We start from the raw sequence: 16,853 nt of genomic DNA on the forward strand, positions 1-16,853 counted from the left end.
TCTTCGTAATGAATAACTAGGATTATACTGAGTAGGAATTGATACTAGAATAGTGATTAGGCCATACAGAACTACCTTTCACGTATTGAAACAATATACTTTTTGTACGGATTATAACCTAGTATTTAAAGTATTTACCTAGTGATTTGTAAAAGTAGGCTATGTGTTGCCAACATCTCCTATCAATAGATTAAGGAACTGAAGGAAGGCACCGGGGATAAGTAGTGAGGCTGTATTAGCATTGATAGATTCATAGGGCTGTATTTGGGTTCTTGTGGAGAGGTTGAGTGGTAGAGGATCTAGTCTGCCATATGCACTTAGACTGCACTTTAGTTATAGTCATTAGTGATTTCCTCCCTATGCCACGGCAGGCTTGCATCTCAAGAGCAATGTGCCACTTTACTTAAAGCTGACTGCCAATGCTTTGATAATATAAGGCTAATGTTATGTTTCTCTATGTACTTTGGGACATTTTGGTAAGACTTTTCTTAAAGATTTTGCCTTTTACCTAAAGATTTGTCCGTACCTTTTTGCCGTTAAATTGATTGATGGTGTGGTTTCTAGAATATCAATGTTGACAGAATGTTCATTGAACAGTAGATGTCAGCCTTGCACCTAAACCAAACAGTCTGCAAAGGTCAATGGATTTTTACAACCTCTCTCAGATACTCTGTATTTATCAACTCACCATAGACCCTACTGTGTACATACATTCATGTCATTAATCATGATTATAATGATCCCTCTTGTCAATATTACAATAGTTATTTAAATGAGCTTCTATATATAGTAGTTTGCACATTACAATGTATCTACACTCACAGTTTCCCTATATGTACAATGGCAATGCTCTTACTCAACATGTAGGCTGTAATCAGTGTGTGCGACAGTGCTGGATGGAATATATATCCATGTATATCCATGTTTTGGTATGTGAAAGTATTTTATCTCCTGATAACACACATGATAACACACATCACACAGCTAGAGTGTCAGCTGAGCCCCTGCCATAGGGCCCCTGCGACTACTATGACATCAGAATGGTATCGCCCATGTCAAAAGCTGGAGTTCACTGCAACAGAGATACACTCAGGGGTTGAGTCTCATGCCTCGAAAGGAAATAGAGCCAGCCATCTTTGGTGTATTTTTAAGTGGTGTGAACAAGCTCAGGGCTGGTGATCTTTTAGTTTAGTATTAGCATTTAGGGCCAAAGTAACAGCATATGCTCATTGTACAGTGCTGCCTTTGTGTGCTGTAATAACAGAGATACTGTACACGGTTTAGTAGGACGGTTTAGGAGGTGGGAGGACGAGGAGATGGGTTATGGTGAGGCGTTCACAGTGTAGCTGCCTGTGACAAAATGCTCAGGGAGGGTCTGGAGGCAGGAGAGGGCTGGTTTCCGTCAGCTCTGGGCAGGAATTGGAGATCTTTCCTGAGAGGTTCCCACCCACTGACCATATAGCTCACTCAGGGCTTTGTTCTTCTTCTCAGGAAACCGTAGCCTAAGAGGAACAATTCAGATGGCTGTAACAGTGTAAGAAAGTTTTGCAGGTAGCCATAATATGTAAATTTAAGATTTCCATTGGCCAAATATAGTATTAAACTAACTTTCTATTCAGTTTTCAAAGACCTGTTTGAAGATGTGTGTTGATTTTATATGTATTACTAAGTTACTAAAACTATGCCATGATTATTTGGATTTTAGAAATGTATGTTTGCAAACATCAAACTGCCATGAATTTCAAGATCTTGAACACTGGAATGATATTGTGGTGTCAGTAACTGTGTGTTAGAAAAATGTCTCTAAACTGTATGGATGAAATCCTGGAATCTACATCTCAGTTGTAGGCTGTTGGGGAGGTAGGCTACAGAGACTTCCTCCCCTCGACCTCTGACGGGTAGTAGACTCATCTGCATAAAGGAATGACAGGCATTCTTGAGCTGAATCAGTGGTTTTGAGACCCAGCGGGTTTTTTCAAGAGTTTTATCCCAACAATTGTCTACTGCCTGAAGTAGGTGAAATGAACTTTAGGATTAGGCGATGGCTACGATTTTGTGGTGAAAAAAAAAGTTCCTCGGGGACCGCGTGATTGTTGCTTTTTCGGTCAATTGAAGACAGAATGGGCCAGACGTCTGTCTCTACCTTGTCTCAAAATGCGAGCGGTGGTGAGTCTGCTTTCCTCGTTCAAGCGCGTACCGCTATCTTATTGTTTAGGAAGTCGATGTCTGACAATTTTCACACGTTATATAATTTTTTCTAACTTTACCCCTATTGAAATGTAGCTTTTCAACAAGTTTGAGTTGGTTTGCCGGAAAGGATTTGTCTTATTTTCCATCACTCCAATGTGCTCGTGCATATGCAGCTACATCATTGCAGCTGATTCTGAATACATGTACATGTAACACGCTGCTGGAAGTAATTGTCTTCCATCAGGCGAAACGAAAGTAACTTTTACTTTTACAAGAATCGGATACTTTGTATCACTAACGGTTACGTTTTGGTCATCAGTGATGGACTCAACAATTACTAATATTTGAACCCTGTTTAATATAGACACAACTAAATGACAATGCAAACTGGAAGACATGCAAAACATTGATTGTAGTGAACTAACCCTAACCCGTAAAAAATCGAGTACAACACAGCTCTGGCTCGATTTTTTTTACGGCGCAATAACAGTTCACTATTGAACAAACAATCAATGTTTTGCACTTCAATCTGGCCCGCGAGACAAAAAAATAAAATACAAATATTTATAATCGAACCCGGGTCTGTAGTGTCACTTCAAGCACTGCGTTAAAGTGCCTTAGACCGCAGCGCCACTCATGAGGCCCCTGCAAACTGATTTTAACAAATAATTGGTCACCCCAAAAATGTGGCCTTCCGTTGAATTTCACAATCTCGATGTGGCCCTTGAGCCAAAAAGTTTGCCCACCCCTGGGCTATAGCGCTATCAACTACATCTTCAATGGAAGTGATACTGATCAACACATCTGTTGTCTTTTCAAAAGAGAGCAGGGACATATAGGTTTGGTGAACAAGCTAGCCTACACAATAAGTAACCTAACCTTGACTGAGACCTAAGAGCTTATGCCTTAAGGCTATTTAGCCCAGTGGGATAACACAGTAGTCTTGCCGACAACCTAACCTGGGTTCAATACCCAGTCGGTCACACATGCCCAAGCAAACAGACATTACTGTATTGATGTCAAAGTTGGTATGTGAGTGGTGTTGAATAATGGTCCGTATTGGCACAGTTAATGCAGTGGGAGATGTTCAACAGGGTGGATCAGGGATGCAACTTCTGTAGCATACTAACCACAAAGCTTACTTAAAGGCCCAGTGCAGTCAGAAATTTACTGTTGCGCCTTCTTCACCACACTGTCTGTGTGGGTGGACCATTTCAGTTTGTCTGTGAGGTGTACTCCAAGGAACTTACAACTTTCTACCTTATCCACTGCTGTCCCTTCGATGTGGATAGGGGGTTGCTTCCTCTTCTGTTTCCTGAAGTCCACGATCATCTCTGTTTTGATGACGTTGAGTGAGAGGTGGTTTTCCTGACACCACACTACGAGTGCCCTCACCTCTTCCCTGTAGGCTGTCTCGTCGTTGTTGGTAATCAACCCCACTACTGTTGTGTCGTCTGCAAACTTGATGATTGAGTTGGAGTCGTGCATGGCCACGCAGTTGTGGGTGAACGGGAGTACAGGAGGGGGCTGAGCACGCACCCTTGTGGGGCCCCAGTGTTGAGGGTCAGCGAAGTGGAGATGTTGTTTCCTACCTTCACCACCTGGGGGGCAGCCCGTCAGAAAGTCCAGGACCCAATTGCACAGGGCGAGGTTGAGACCCAGGGCCTCCAGCTTGATGATGAGCTTGGAGGGTACTATGGTATTGAATCACAGTAAGGTACTTAATTGTTACCCAGAAACAATTTGATATTGAGAAAAAAACGGCTGCATTGAACCTCTAACAATAACATTACTAACAAGTTAATGCATGCCTGACTTTTCAGTTCTCCAGGGCCTGAGTAAGCTTATAGTGCAGCCACATTGGGGCTTCCGAGTGGCGAAGCGGTCTAAGGCACTGCATCTCAGGGCTAGAGGTGTCACTACAGACCTTGGTTCTATTGCAGGCTGTATCACAACCGGCCGTGATTGGGAGTCCCATAGGGCGACGCACAATTGGCCCAGCGTCATCTGGGTTAGGGTTTGGCTGGGGTAGGCCGTCATTGTAAATAAGAATTTGTTCTTAACTGACTTACCTGGTTAAATAAATAAAACATAACCTAAGGTGTTATAGTTATGAGTTTACCTTGCAAGGCAAGTATTCTCTTTAACAAACTCTCCCTGTTCTCTTCCTGTTCTCTTCCCTCCTATAAGCAATCATAGTCCATAATTTTCACTATTCGTAATAACAATGTCAGCTTTTCACATGTTTGGTCAATTACACAAAATATGAGAAAATTCTTATATGTCAAATAGCATGTGATCTTAAAAACCTTTGCGTTTAAGTGTGTAAGTCCTCCACAGTGACTGGATAAACCCTCCCCAGTGGCTTCAACTGAGGAAACCTCTCCCTATTTCCCCTTGACCAAATGTTTTTCTTGTTGCCCGTGGCACATAAAGCAAGACAATGGGAAAAACATCTGGTGAGCAAACAGCATGGCTGATCGCATTTAAAGCAAACAGATGGATGTGAATTAATGCTTTTTGATTTGGTGTGTAGTTTCATCATATGTTATTCGGCTACTCGAAGTTCTGTTTTTCGAAGGCCCAAACAGTATTGGTGTTTTTGCTTATGAGACTCTTTTCCAATGACGTCATCACAGAACTAGAATCCCGTCAGTATGAGTCACAGCCTGGAGTTTACGAAAAGTGTTTACTAAACTGTATGGCAAGTGCATCAGTAAACACATAGGACCGGACATGTGTTTTGACCCTCCTAATGTAGCATTGTGGAAGTATCAATTTCATACTATTCATGATTTCTGTGTACTCCATCTGTGATGTTTATTTTGGCTGATTCTCTAGATACCTCATAAACATTAATTATCAGCCTGACTGAGGCATGCTGGTCCTTTTTTGAAAGTCTTATAGGCCTTTTGTTTTCTCTGAAATGTCTTGATTGGTGTCTCATTACAGCTGAAGCTGATATAGAACTACTGATGACATGTAGGTCATCTCAAATCTTAGATGGATTCTGTATAGTCCCAGTCATTCATTTGTCTATGGAGGAAATTTACACAGACAGCCCAATTCCACATTTTTTTTTCTTCACTAATTGGTCTTTTGACCCATCAGATCAGTTATTTTGCCAATACTTGGGAAAAAGATCGGAATTGGCTCCCTGTGTAAACGCAGCCATAGACAAATGTAGTGGAGCGGGTCGAGAGTTTCAAGTTCCCTGGTGTCCACATCACCAACAAACTATCATGATCAAAACACACCAACACAGTCATGAAGAGGGCATGACAACATCTTTTCCCCCTCAGGAGACTAAAAAGATTTGGCATGGGTCCCCAGATCCTCAAAAACTTCTACAGCTGCACCATCTATTCTAGAGCATCCTGACAGGTTGCATCACCGCCTGGTATGGCAACTGCTCGGCATCCGACCGTAAGGCACTACTGAGGGTAGTGTGTACGGCCCTGTACATCACTGGGGCCAAGCTTCCTGCCATCCACGACCTATAGTGGCTTGCGAAATTATTCAACCCCTTGGCATTTTTCCTATTATGTTGCCTTACAACCTGGAATTAAAATGGATTTTGGGGGGGTTGTATCATTTGATTTACACAACATGCCTACCACTTTGAAGATGCAAAATATTTTTTTATTGTGAAACAAACAAGAAATAAGACAAAAAAACTGAAAACTTGGGCGTGGATAACTATTCAACCCCCCCAAAGTCAATGCTTTGTAAAGCCACCTTTTGCAGCAATTACAGCTGCAAGTCTCTTGGGGTATGTCTCTATACGCTTGGCACATCTAGCCACTGGGATTTTTGGCCATTCTTCAAGGCAAAGCTGCCCCAGCTCCTTCAAATTGGATGGGTTCCCGCTTGTGTACAGCAATCTTTAAGTCATACCACAGATTCTCAATTGGATTGAGGTCTGGGCTTTGACTAGGCCATTCCAAGACATTTAAATGTTTCCCCTTAAACCACTCAAGTGTCGCTTTAGCAGTATGCTTAGGGTCATTGTCCTGCTGGAAGGTGAACCTCCGTCCCAGTCTCAAATCTCTGGAAGACTGAAACAGGTTTCCCTCAGTAATTTCCCTGTATTTAGCGCCATCCTTCAATTCTGACCAGTTTGCCAGTCCCTGCCGATGAAAAACATCCCCAAAGCATGATGCTGCCACCACCATGCTTCACTGTGGTGATGGTGTTTTTGGGGTGATGAGAGGTGTTGGGTTTGCGTCGGACATAGCATTTTCCTTCTTGTTGGCCAAAAAGCTCAATTTTAGTCTCATCTGACCAGAGTTCCTTCTTCCATATGTTTTGGGAGTCTCCCACATTCCTTTTGGCGAACACCAAACATGTTTGCTTATTTTTTTCTGGCCACTCTTCCGTAAAGCCCAGCTCTGTGGAGTATACGGCTTAAAGTGGTCCTATGGACAGATACTCCAATCTCTGCTGTGGAGCTCTGCAGCTTCTTCAGGGTTATCTTTGGTCTCTTTGTTGCCTCTCTGATTAATACCCTCCTTGCCTGTGAGTTTTGGTGGGCGGCTCTCTCTTGGCAGGTTTGTTGTGGTGCCATATTCTTTCAATTTTTTAATAATGGATTTAATGGTGCTCCGTGGGATGTTCAAAGTTTCAGGTATTTTTTATAACCAACCCTGATCTGTACTTCTCCACAGCTTTGTCCCTGACCTGTTTGGAGAGCTCCTTGGTCTTCATAGTGCCCCTTGCTTAGTGGTGTGGCAGACTCTGGGGCTTTCAGAACAGGTGTATGTATATATACTGAGATCATGTGACAGATCATGTGACACTTAGATTGCACACAGGTGGACTTTATTTAACTAATTATGTGACTTCTGAAAGTAATTTGTTGCACCAGATCTTATTTAGGGGCTTCATAGCAAAGGGGCTGTATACATATGCACACACCACTTTTCAGTTTTTAACTTTTTAGAATTTTTTTATTTCTTTTAAATTTTTTCAGTTTCCTTTCACTTCACCAATTTGGACTATTTTGTGTATGTCCATTATATGAAATCCAAATAAAATCCATTTAAATTACAGGTTGTAATGTAACAAAATAGGAAAAACACCAAGGGGGTGAATACTTTTGGAAGGCACTGTATATACTAGATAGTATATACCTAGTATATACAGGTATATACTACCTATATACAGGTATATACTACCCCCCCCCCCCCCCCCAATGACCTCGCCTAACCTGTACCCCTGCACATTGACTCGGTACCGGTACCCCCTGTATATAGCCTTGTTATTGTTATTTTATTGTGTTACTTTTTATTACATTTTTTACTTTAGTTTATTTTATTTTGTAAATATTTTCTTAACTCTTTTTCTTGAACTGCATTGTTGGTTAAGGTGTCGTTAGTAAGCATTTCACGACAAGGTCTACACCTGTTGTATTCGGCGCATGTGACAAAGAACATTTGATTGATTTGATGTATGACTGGGGCTATTCTGAGGTGCCATTTTCTGTGACTCATATGGCTCCAAGCCATTCTCCTTGGGCAATGTAAGAGCCGAGGACTATTCACTTTTTTTCTGCATCTGTGTCCCTAAACCATTTTCTCCCCTGTCCAGCAGCTGTTTGAATTATTGTTGTCCTGCAGTACGTTGTTTGATACTGTGTGTGAGTTATACCTCCACCTCAACATGAAAGCTGCTGCCTGGACTATAACAGAGATTAACGCTGCACAAATTTTAGGCTTTGTATACTGAATGTGCTAGCAGATCCACATGACAACACATAATTTATTATGTTGTTCTCCTAGCAGATGGGCATTTATCTGTATATGGCCTAGATGTTTGTGCTGTCAGTGCAGTCTCAATCATTGTTTGGTTGGTTTAGCACCATCAATTAATTCACAAGATAATCCAAACAAAAATTGAGAAGGGCTACTGTTTCCTCTGTCAATGAAGTTAGCTTGTCTAAAAATGGAAGAAAGGTGACATGACAGTAGTGACAGCGGAATGCCCATCTGCTAGGAGAACAACATTATTAATGACTTGATGTCATGTGGATATAAAGCTCTGTCCTAAATCAGTTCTTCCTAATAGTCAACCTCTCTAAAACTCTCCACTAAGCAGCAACAAGTGAAGCCATTGTCCATTTTCTCCCAGGCAGTTCTAGTCTTTTTATTGAAGAGTCTAATGGTGATAATTGTGAACATTAGTGATTTTCCTGCCATTAACCACACAAAGAACCTGCTGTAACGTTCCCATTGTTCTTAGTTTATATCAATCTGGAAATTAAACCATGGGATCGGAAGTTTGGAGTGCAGCTGGCCCCTCATGGGCCACACCTCTTTCATATTTGTTTGTTAGCTTGATTAATTGAGGCTACATGTGATAACTGCGGAAGGACATTATGAGTCCTTCTATAGGCTTAACCCAAAATGCCCCAAACAGTTTGGCGTTGCTTTTGGTAGCTGTTTGGAGTATTGAGTGTCATTCTGGGAAATTTGTAGGACCTGATTAACAACTACTTCAGTGTCCACTGTTTTGTCCCTCCCTTATGCTAGGGAAAAATATATTTCTAATAAAACTTTGATTTGCATCAGAAATTAACATTCACTTAAAATTCCTTGTCAGAGTTGAGGAGCAAAGTCTGATAGGAAGGTATTAACTGATCTACTGTAGTGGTGTATGATATGTTCCTGCACTATTCAATGCTCATCACCTAAGGCCTTTTTAATATTGAATGTCAGGCCTCAGGCAAGAAGTTGTTATCCCTGCTGGTCTGGTCATTCATGGGAATAATCATTAGTTATCATGGTTGTGTGTTTTTATGTATCGTATCAATGTTTGGTAACTGCCATCTGCAATGATATATATATATATAGTTGTATAGTTATCTGTTTTTATATAGCTAATCAGTTTTTATATGGGTAGGATGTTTAAACTTTGAACTGGAGCTCTGTTGGTAAGATGATTAGAAATTGGAAATTATATGTCGCCTGTGTAAACACAATTTGGGCTATAAAGCTGCCTGATCGCTTTAAATGTTGTTTTCATTGCAATGACATAACAAGGTATTATTAGCCTTAGAATGATGGACAATTATGTCGTGTTCAAATCAAAACCCTGCGCTCAAACAGTGTCACAAAAGCTTGTTAAACTTAAACAAGCTCAGCTGAAATGGAGGTGTTAGCTCAAGCTGTTGGAAATCACACTTGCCTCATGCTGTACTTCTCTTCACATTGAAACTCTTGCCATATATAACCACTGTCTGAGACATAATGATTATTTCTTTAGCTTGTTACCGGTCATTTGTTCACTTAAAATGTCATGCAGACATGATACAGTTCAGACCTATCAAATACATCTGTCTTCGATTCTGCTCTATATACATATTATTTTTTTGTAATTTATCAGATGCTCTTATCCAGAGCAACTAGGGTTAAGTGCCTTGCTCAAGGGCACATCAACAGATTTTTCAGCTGGGTGATTCAAACCACCAACCTTTCAGGTACTGACCCAACACTCTTAACCACTAGGCCACCTGCCAGATGTATTCTACTAGGTTCTATAGATGTGTTCTACTAGGTTCTGCTCTATAGACATATTCTACTCTATAGATGCATTCCACTAGGTTGTACTCTATAGATGTATTCCAGTAGGTTCTACTCTATAGATGTATTCTGCTAGGTTCTACTCTATAGATGTATTCTACTAGGTTCTACTCTATAGATGTATTCTGCTAGGTTCTACTCTATAGATGTATTCTACTAGGTTGTACTCTATAGATGTATTCTGCTAGGTTCTACTCTATAGATGTATTCTACCAGGTTGTACTCTATAGATGTATTCTACTAGGTTCTACTCTATAGATGTATTCTACTAGGTTCTACTCTATAGATGTATTCTACTAGGTTCTACTCTATAGATGTATTCTACTAGGTTCTACTCTATAGATGTATTCTACTCTATAGATGTATTCTACTAGGTTGTACTCTATAGATGTATTCTACTAGGTTGTACTCTATAGATGTATTCTACTAGGTTGTACTCTATAGATGTATTCTACTAGGTTGTACTCTATAGATGTATTCTACTAGGTTGTACTCTATAGATGTATTCTACTAGGTTCTACTCTATAGATGTATTCTACTAGGTTCTACTCTATAGATGTATTCTGCTAGGTTCTACTCTATAGATGTATTCTACTAGGTTGTACTCTATAGATGTATTCTACTAGGTTGTACTCTATAGATGTATTCTACTAGGTTCTACTCTATAGATGTATTCTACTAGGTTCTACTCTATAGATGTATTCTACTAGGTTCTACTCTATAGATGTATTCTGCTAGGTTCTACTCTATAGATGTATTCTACTAGGTTCTACTCTATAGATGTATTCTGCTAGGTTCTACTCTATAGATGTATTCTGCTAGGTTCTACTCTATATATGTATTCTGCTAGGTTCTACTCTATAGATGTATTCTGCTAGGTTGTACTCTATAGATGTATTCTACTAGGTTCTACTCTATAGATGTATTCTACTAGGTTCTACTCTATAGATGTATTCTGCTAGGTTCTACTCTATAGATGTATTCTACTAGGTTCTACTCTATAGATGTATTCTACTAGGTTCTACTCTATAGATGTATTCTGCTAGGTTCTACTCTATAGATGTATTCTACTAGGTTCTACTCTATAGATGTATTCTACTCTATAGATGTATTCTACTAGGTTGTACTCTATAGATGTATTCTACTAGGTTGTACTCTATAGATGTATTCTACTAGGTTCTACTCTATAGATGTATTCTACTAGGTTCTACTCTATAGATGTATTCTACTAGTTTGTACTCTATAGATGTATTCTGCTAGGTTCTACTCTATAGATGTATTCTACTAGGTTCTACTCTATAGATGTATTCTGCTAGGTTCTACTCTATAGATGTATTCTGCTAGGTTCTACTCTATAGATGTATTCTGCTAGGTTCTACTCTATAGATGTATTCTGCTAGGTTGTACTATATAGATGTATTCTACTAGGTTCTACTCTATAGATGTATTCTACTAGGTTCTACTCTATAGATGTATTCTGCTAGGTTCTACTATATAGATGTATTCTGCTAGGTTCTACTATATAGATGTATTCTACTAAGTTCTACTCTATAGATGTATTCTGCTAGGTTGTACTCTATAGATGTATTCTGCTAGGTTCTACTCTATAGATATATTCTGCTAGGTTCTACTCTATAGATGTATTCTACTAGGTTCTACTCTATAGATGTATTCTACTCTATAGATGTATTCTACTAGGTTGTACTCTATAGATGTATTCTACTAGGTTGTACTCTATAGATGTATTCTACTAGGTTCTACTCTATAGATATATTCTGCTAGGTTCTACTCTATAGATGTATTCTACTAGGTTCTACTCTATAGATGTATTCTACTCTATAGATGTATTCTACTAGGTTGTACTCTATAGATGTATTCTACTAGGTTGTACTCTATAGATGTATTCTACTAGGTTCTACTCTATAGATGTATTCTACTAGGTTCTACTCTATAGATGTATTCTACTAGGTTCTACTCTATAGATGTATTCTGCTAGGTTCTACTCTATAGATGTATTCTACTAGGTTCTACTCTATAGATGTATTTTGCTAGGTTCTACTCTATAGATGTATTCTACTAGGTTCTACTCTATAGATGTATTCTACTAGGTTCTACTCTATAGATGTATTCTGTTAGGTTCTACTCTATAGATGTATTCTGCTAGGTTCTACTCTATAGATGTATTCTGCTAGGTTCTACTCTATAGATGTATTCTACTAGGTTCTACTCTATAGATGTATTCTACTAGGTTCTACTCTATAGATGTATTCTGCTAGGTTCTACTCTATAGATGTATTCTACTAGGTTCTACTCTATAGATGTATTCTGCTAGGTTCTACTCTATAGATGTATTCTGCTAGGTTCTACTCTATAGATGTATTCTGCTAGGTTCTACTATATAGATGTATTCTGCTAGGTTGTACTCTATAGATGTATTCTACTAGGTTCTACTCTATAGATGTATTCTACTAGGTTCTACTCTATAGATGTATTCTGCTAGGTTCTACTCTATAGATGTATTCTACTAGGTTCTACTCTATAGATGTATTCTGCTAGGTTCTACTCTATAGATGTATTCTACTAGGTTCTACTCTATAGATGTATTCTACTCTATAGATGTATTCTACTAGGTTGTACTCTATAGATGTATTCTACTAGGTTGTACTCTATAGATGTATTCTACTAGGTTCTACTCTATAGATGTATTCTACTAGGTTCTACTCTATAGATGTATTCTACTAGGTTGTACTCTATAGATGTATTCTGCTAGGTTCTACTCTATAGATGTATTCTACTAGGTTCTACTCTATAGATGTATTCTGCTAGGTTCTACTCTATAGATGTATTCTACTAGGTTCTACTCTATAGATGTATTCTGCTAGGTTCTACTCTATAGATGTATTCTGCTAGGTTCTACTCTATAGATGTATTCTGCTAGGTTCTACTCTATAGATGTATTCTGCTAGGTTGTACTATATAGATGTATTCTACTAGGTTCTACTCTATAGATGTATTCTACTAGGTTCTACTCTATAGATGTATTCTGCTAGGTTCTACTATATAGATGTATTCTGTTAGGTTCTACTATATAGATGTATTCTACTAGGTTGTACTCTATAGATGTATTCTGCTAGGTTGTACTCTATAGATGTATTCTGCTAGGTTCTACTCTATAGATGTATTCTACTAGGTTCTACTCTATAGATGTATTCTACTAGGTTCTACTCTATAGATGTATTCTACTCTATAGATGTATTCTACTAGGTTGTACTCTATAGATGTATTCTACTAGGTTCTACTCTATAGATGTATTCTACTAGGTTCTACTCTATAGATGTATTCTACTAGGTTCTACTCTATAGATGTATTCTACTAGGTTCTACTCTATAGATGTATTCTGCTAGGTTCTACTCTATAGATGTATTCTGCTAGGTTCTACTCTATAGATGTATTCTACTAGGTTCTACTCTATAGATGTATTCTGCTAGGTTCTACTCTATAGATGTATTCTGCTAGGTTCTACTCTATAGATGTATTCTACTAGGTTCTACTCTATAGATGTATTCTGCTAGGTTCTACTCTATAGATGTATTCTGCTAGGTTCTACTCTATAGATGTATTCTACTAGGTTCTACTCTATAGATGTATTCTACTAGGTTGTACTCTAGATGTATTCTACTAGGTTCTACTCTATAGATGTATTCTACTAGGTTCTACTCTATAGATGTATTCTGCTAGGTTCTACTCTATAGATGTATTCTACTAGGTTCTACTCTATAGATGTATTCTGCTAGGTTCTACTATATAGATGTATTCTACTAGGTTCTACTCTATAGATGTATTCTACTAGGTTGTACTCTATAGATGCATTCCACTAGATTCTACTCTATAGATGTATTCTACTAGGTTCTATGTTTTTTTTGTAAATGTTTAAATAATGCAAAAACACAGTTTTGGAGAAGAAAGTAAAAGTGCTATATATGCCAACATTTAAGTTCCTTGCTCAGAACATATGAAAGCTGGTGGTTCAATATTCGCAGTTCTTCAATATTCCCAGTTAAGAAGTTTTAGGTTGTAGTTATTATAGGAATTATGACGCGTCGACTATTTCTCTGTATACCATTTGTATTTCATATACCTTTGACTATATGTTCTAATAGGCACTTTAGTATTGCCAGCCTAATCTCGGGAGTTGATAGGCTTGAAGTCATAAACAGCACTGTGCTTCAAGCATTGCTAAGAGCTGCTGGCAAACGAAGTAAAGTTTGAATGAATGCTTACGAGCCTGCTGCAGCCTACCACCACTCAGTCAGACTGCTCTATCAAATATCAAATCATAGACTTAATATAATAAACAGAAATACGAGCCTTTTGTCATTAATATGGTCAAATCCGGAAACTATAATTTCGAAAAAACTAAAGTTTATCCTTTCAGTGAAATACGGAACATTCCATATTTTATCGAACGGGTGGCAACCCTAAGTCTAAATATTGCTGTTTGCTTATTTTCTTCTTTAAGCAATGTCTTTTTTCCGGACACTTTTCCGTGAAGCCCAGCTCTGTGGAGTGTACTGCTTAAAGTGGTCCTATGGACAGATACTCCAATCTCTGCTGTGGAACTTTGTAGCTCCTTCAGGGTAATCTTTGGTCTCTTTCTTCCCTCTCTGATTAATGCCCTCCTTGCCTGGTCCGTGAGTTTTGGTGGGCGGCCCTCTCTTGGCAGGTTTGTTGTGGTTCCATATTCTTTCAATTTTTTAATAATGGATTTAATGGTGCTCTGTGGGATGTTCACAGTTTTGGATATTTTTTTATAACCCAACCCTGATCTGTACTTCTCCACAACTTTGTCCCTGACCTGTTTGGAGAGCTCCTTGGTCTTCATGGTGGCACTTGCTTGGTGGCGCCCCTTGCTTAGTGGTGTTGCAGACTCTGTGGCCTTTCAGAACAGGTGTATATATACTGAGTAGAGGTCGACCGATTATGATTTTTCAACGCCGATACTGATACCGATTATTGGAGGACCAAAGAAAGCCGAAACCGATTAATCGGACGATTTTTAAATGTATTTATTTATTTGTAATAATGACAATTACAACAATACTGAATGAACAGTTTTATTTTAACTTAATACATCAATCAAATCAATTTAGCCTCAAATAAATAATGAAACATGTTCAATTTGGTTTAAATAATGCAAAAACAAAGTGTTGGAGAAGAAAGTAAAAGTGCAATATGTGCCATGTAAAAAGGCTAACGTTTAAGTTCCTTGCTCAGAACATGAGAACATATGAAAGCTGGTGGTTCCTTTTAACATGAGTCTTCAATATTCCCAGGTAAGAAGTTTTAGGTTGATGTTATTATAGGAATTATAGGACTATTTCTCTCTATACCATTTGTATTTCATATACCTTTGACTATTGGATGTTCTTATAGGCACTTTAGTATTGCCAGTGTAACAGTATAGCTTCCGTCCCTCTCATCGCCGCTACCTGGGCTCGAACCAGGAACACATCGACAACAGCCACCCTCGAAGTATCGTTACCCATCGCTCCACAAAAGCCGCGGCCCTTGCAGAGCAAGGGGAACAACTACACCAAGTCTCAGAGCGAGTGACGTTTGAAACGCTATTAGCGCGCACCCCGCTAACTAGCTAGCCATTTCACATCGGTTACATCAGCCTAATCTCGGGAGTTGATAGGCTTGAAGTCATAAACAGCGAAATGCTTGAAGCATTGTGAAGAGCTGCTGGTAAACGCACAAAAGTGCTGTTTGAATGAATGCTTACGAGCCTGCTGCTGCCTACCACTGCTCAGTCAGACTGCTCTATCAAATATCAAATCATAGACTTAATTATAACATGATAACACACAGAAATACGAGCCTTAGGTCATTAATATGGTCAAATCCGGAAACTATCATTTCGAAAATAAAATGTTTATTCTTTCAGTGAAATACGGAACCGTTACGTATTTTATCTAACGGGTGGCATCCATAAGTCTAAATATTCCTGTTACATTGTACAACCTTCAATGTTATGTCATAATTACGTAAAATTCTGGCAAATTTGTTCGCAACGAGCCAGGTGGCCCAAACTGTTGCATATACCCTGACTCTGCGTGCAATGAACGCAAGAGAAGTGACACAATTTCCCTAGTTTAATATTGCCTGCTAACATGAATTTCTTTTAACTAAATATGCAGGTTTAAAAATATATACTTCTGTGTATTGATTTTAAGAAAGGCATTGATGTTTATGGTTAGGTACATTCATGCAACGATTATAGATTTTTCGCAAATGCGCTTTTGTTAAATCATCCCCCGTTTGGCGAAGTTGGCTTTCTTTGTTAGGAAGAAATAGTCTTCACAGTTCGCAACGAGCCAGGCGGCCCAAACTGCTGAATATACCCTGACTCTGTTGCACAGAACGCAAGAGAAGTGACACCATTTCCCTAGTTAAAAGAAATTCATGTTAGCAGGCAATATTAACTAAATATGCAGGTTTAAAAATATATACTTGTGTATTGATTTTAAGAAAGGCGTTGATGTTTATGGTTAGGTACACATTGGTGCAACGACAGTGCTTTTTTCGCGAATGCGCTTGTTAAATCACCCGTTTGGCGAAGTAGGCTATGATTCAATGATAAATTAACAGGCACCGCATCGATTATATGCAACGCAGGACAAGCTAGATAAACTAGTAATATCATCAACCATGTGTAGTTAACTAGTGATTATGTTAAGATTGATTGTTTTTTATAAGATACGTTTAATGCTAGCTAGCATTATAAGATACGTTTAATACTACCTTGGCTCCTTGCTGCACTCGCATAACAGGTAGTCAGCCTGCCACGCAGTCTCCTCGCGGAGTGCAATGTAATCGGCCTTGATCGGTGTCCAAAAATGCAGATTACCGATTGTTATGATAACTTGAAATCGGCCCTAATTAATCGGCCATTCCGATTAATCAGTCAACCTCTAATACTGAGATCATGTGACAGATCATGTGACCCTTAGATTGCACACAGGTGGACTTTATTTAAATAATTATGTGACTTCTGAAGGTAATTGGTTGCACCAGATCACA

General features: G+C 38.8%; 1 protein-coding gene across 6 annotated transcripts in view; it reads left to right on the top strand.

Moving 5' to 3' along the window:
• Positions 1–16,853, top strand: part of LOC139571424 (phosphatase and actin regulator 2-like) — a 69,619-nt gene that overhangs the window by 15,389 nt on the left and 37,377 nt on the right. Inside the window, exon 1 of one of the 6 annotated variants that reach the window (XM_071394280.1) lies at positions 1,881–2,166. The exons of 4 other annotated variants lie outside the window; for them this stretch is intronic. In XM_071394280.1, the coding sequence (XP_071250381.1) occupies positions 2,121–2,166 (46 nt within the window). In that variant the 5' untranslated portion in view covers positions 1,881–2,120. Of the gene's footprint in view, positions 1–1,880; positions 2,167–16,853 lie in introns of those variants that run through there. One more of the 6 variants, XM_071394277.1, reaches the window with a different exon arrangement.

The sequence above is a fragment of the Salvelinus alpinus genome, chromosome 3, assembly GCF_045679555.1.
Source record: "Salvelinus alpinus chromosome 3, SLU_Salpinus.1, whole genome shotgun sequence".
In the NCBI taxonomy this organism is placed as follows: Eukaryota; Metazoa; Chordata; class Actinopteri; order Salmoniformes; family Salmonidae; genus Salvelinus; species Salvelinus alpinus.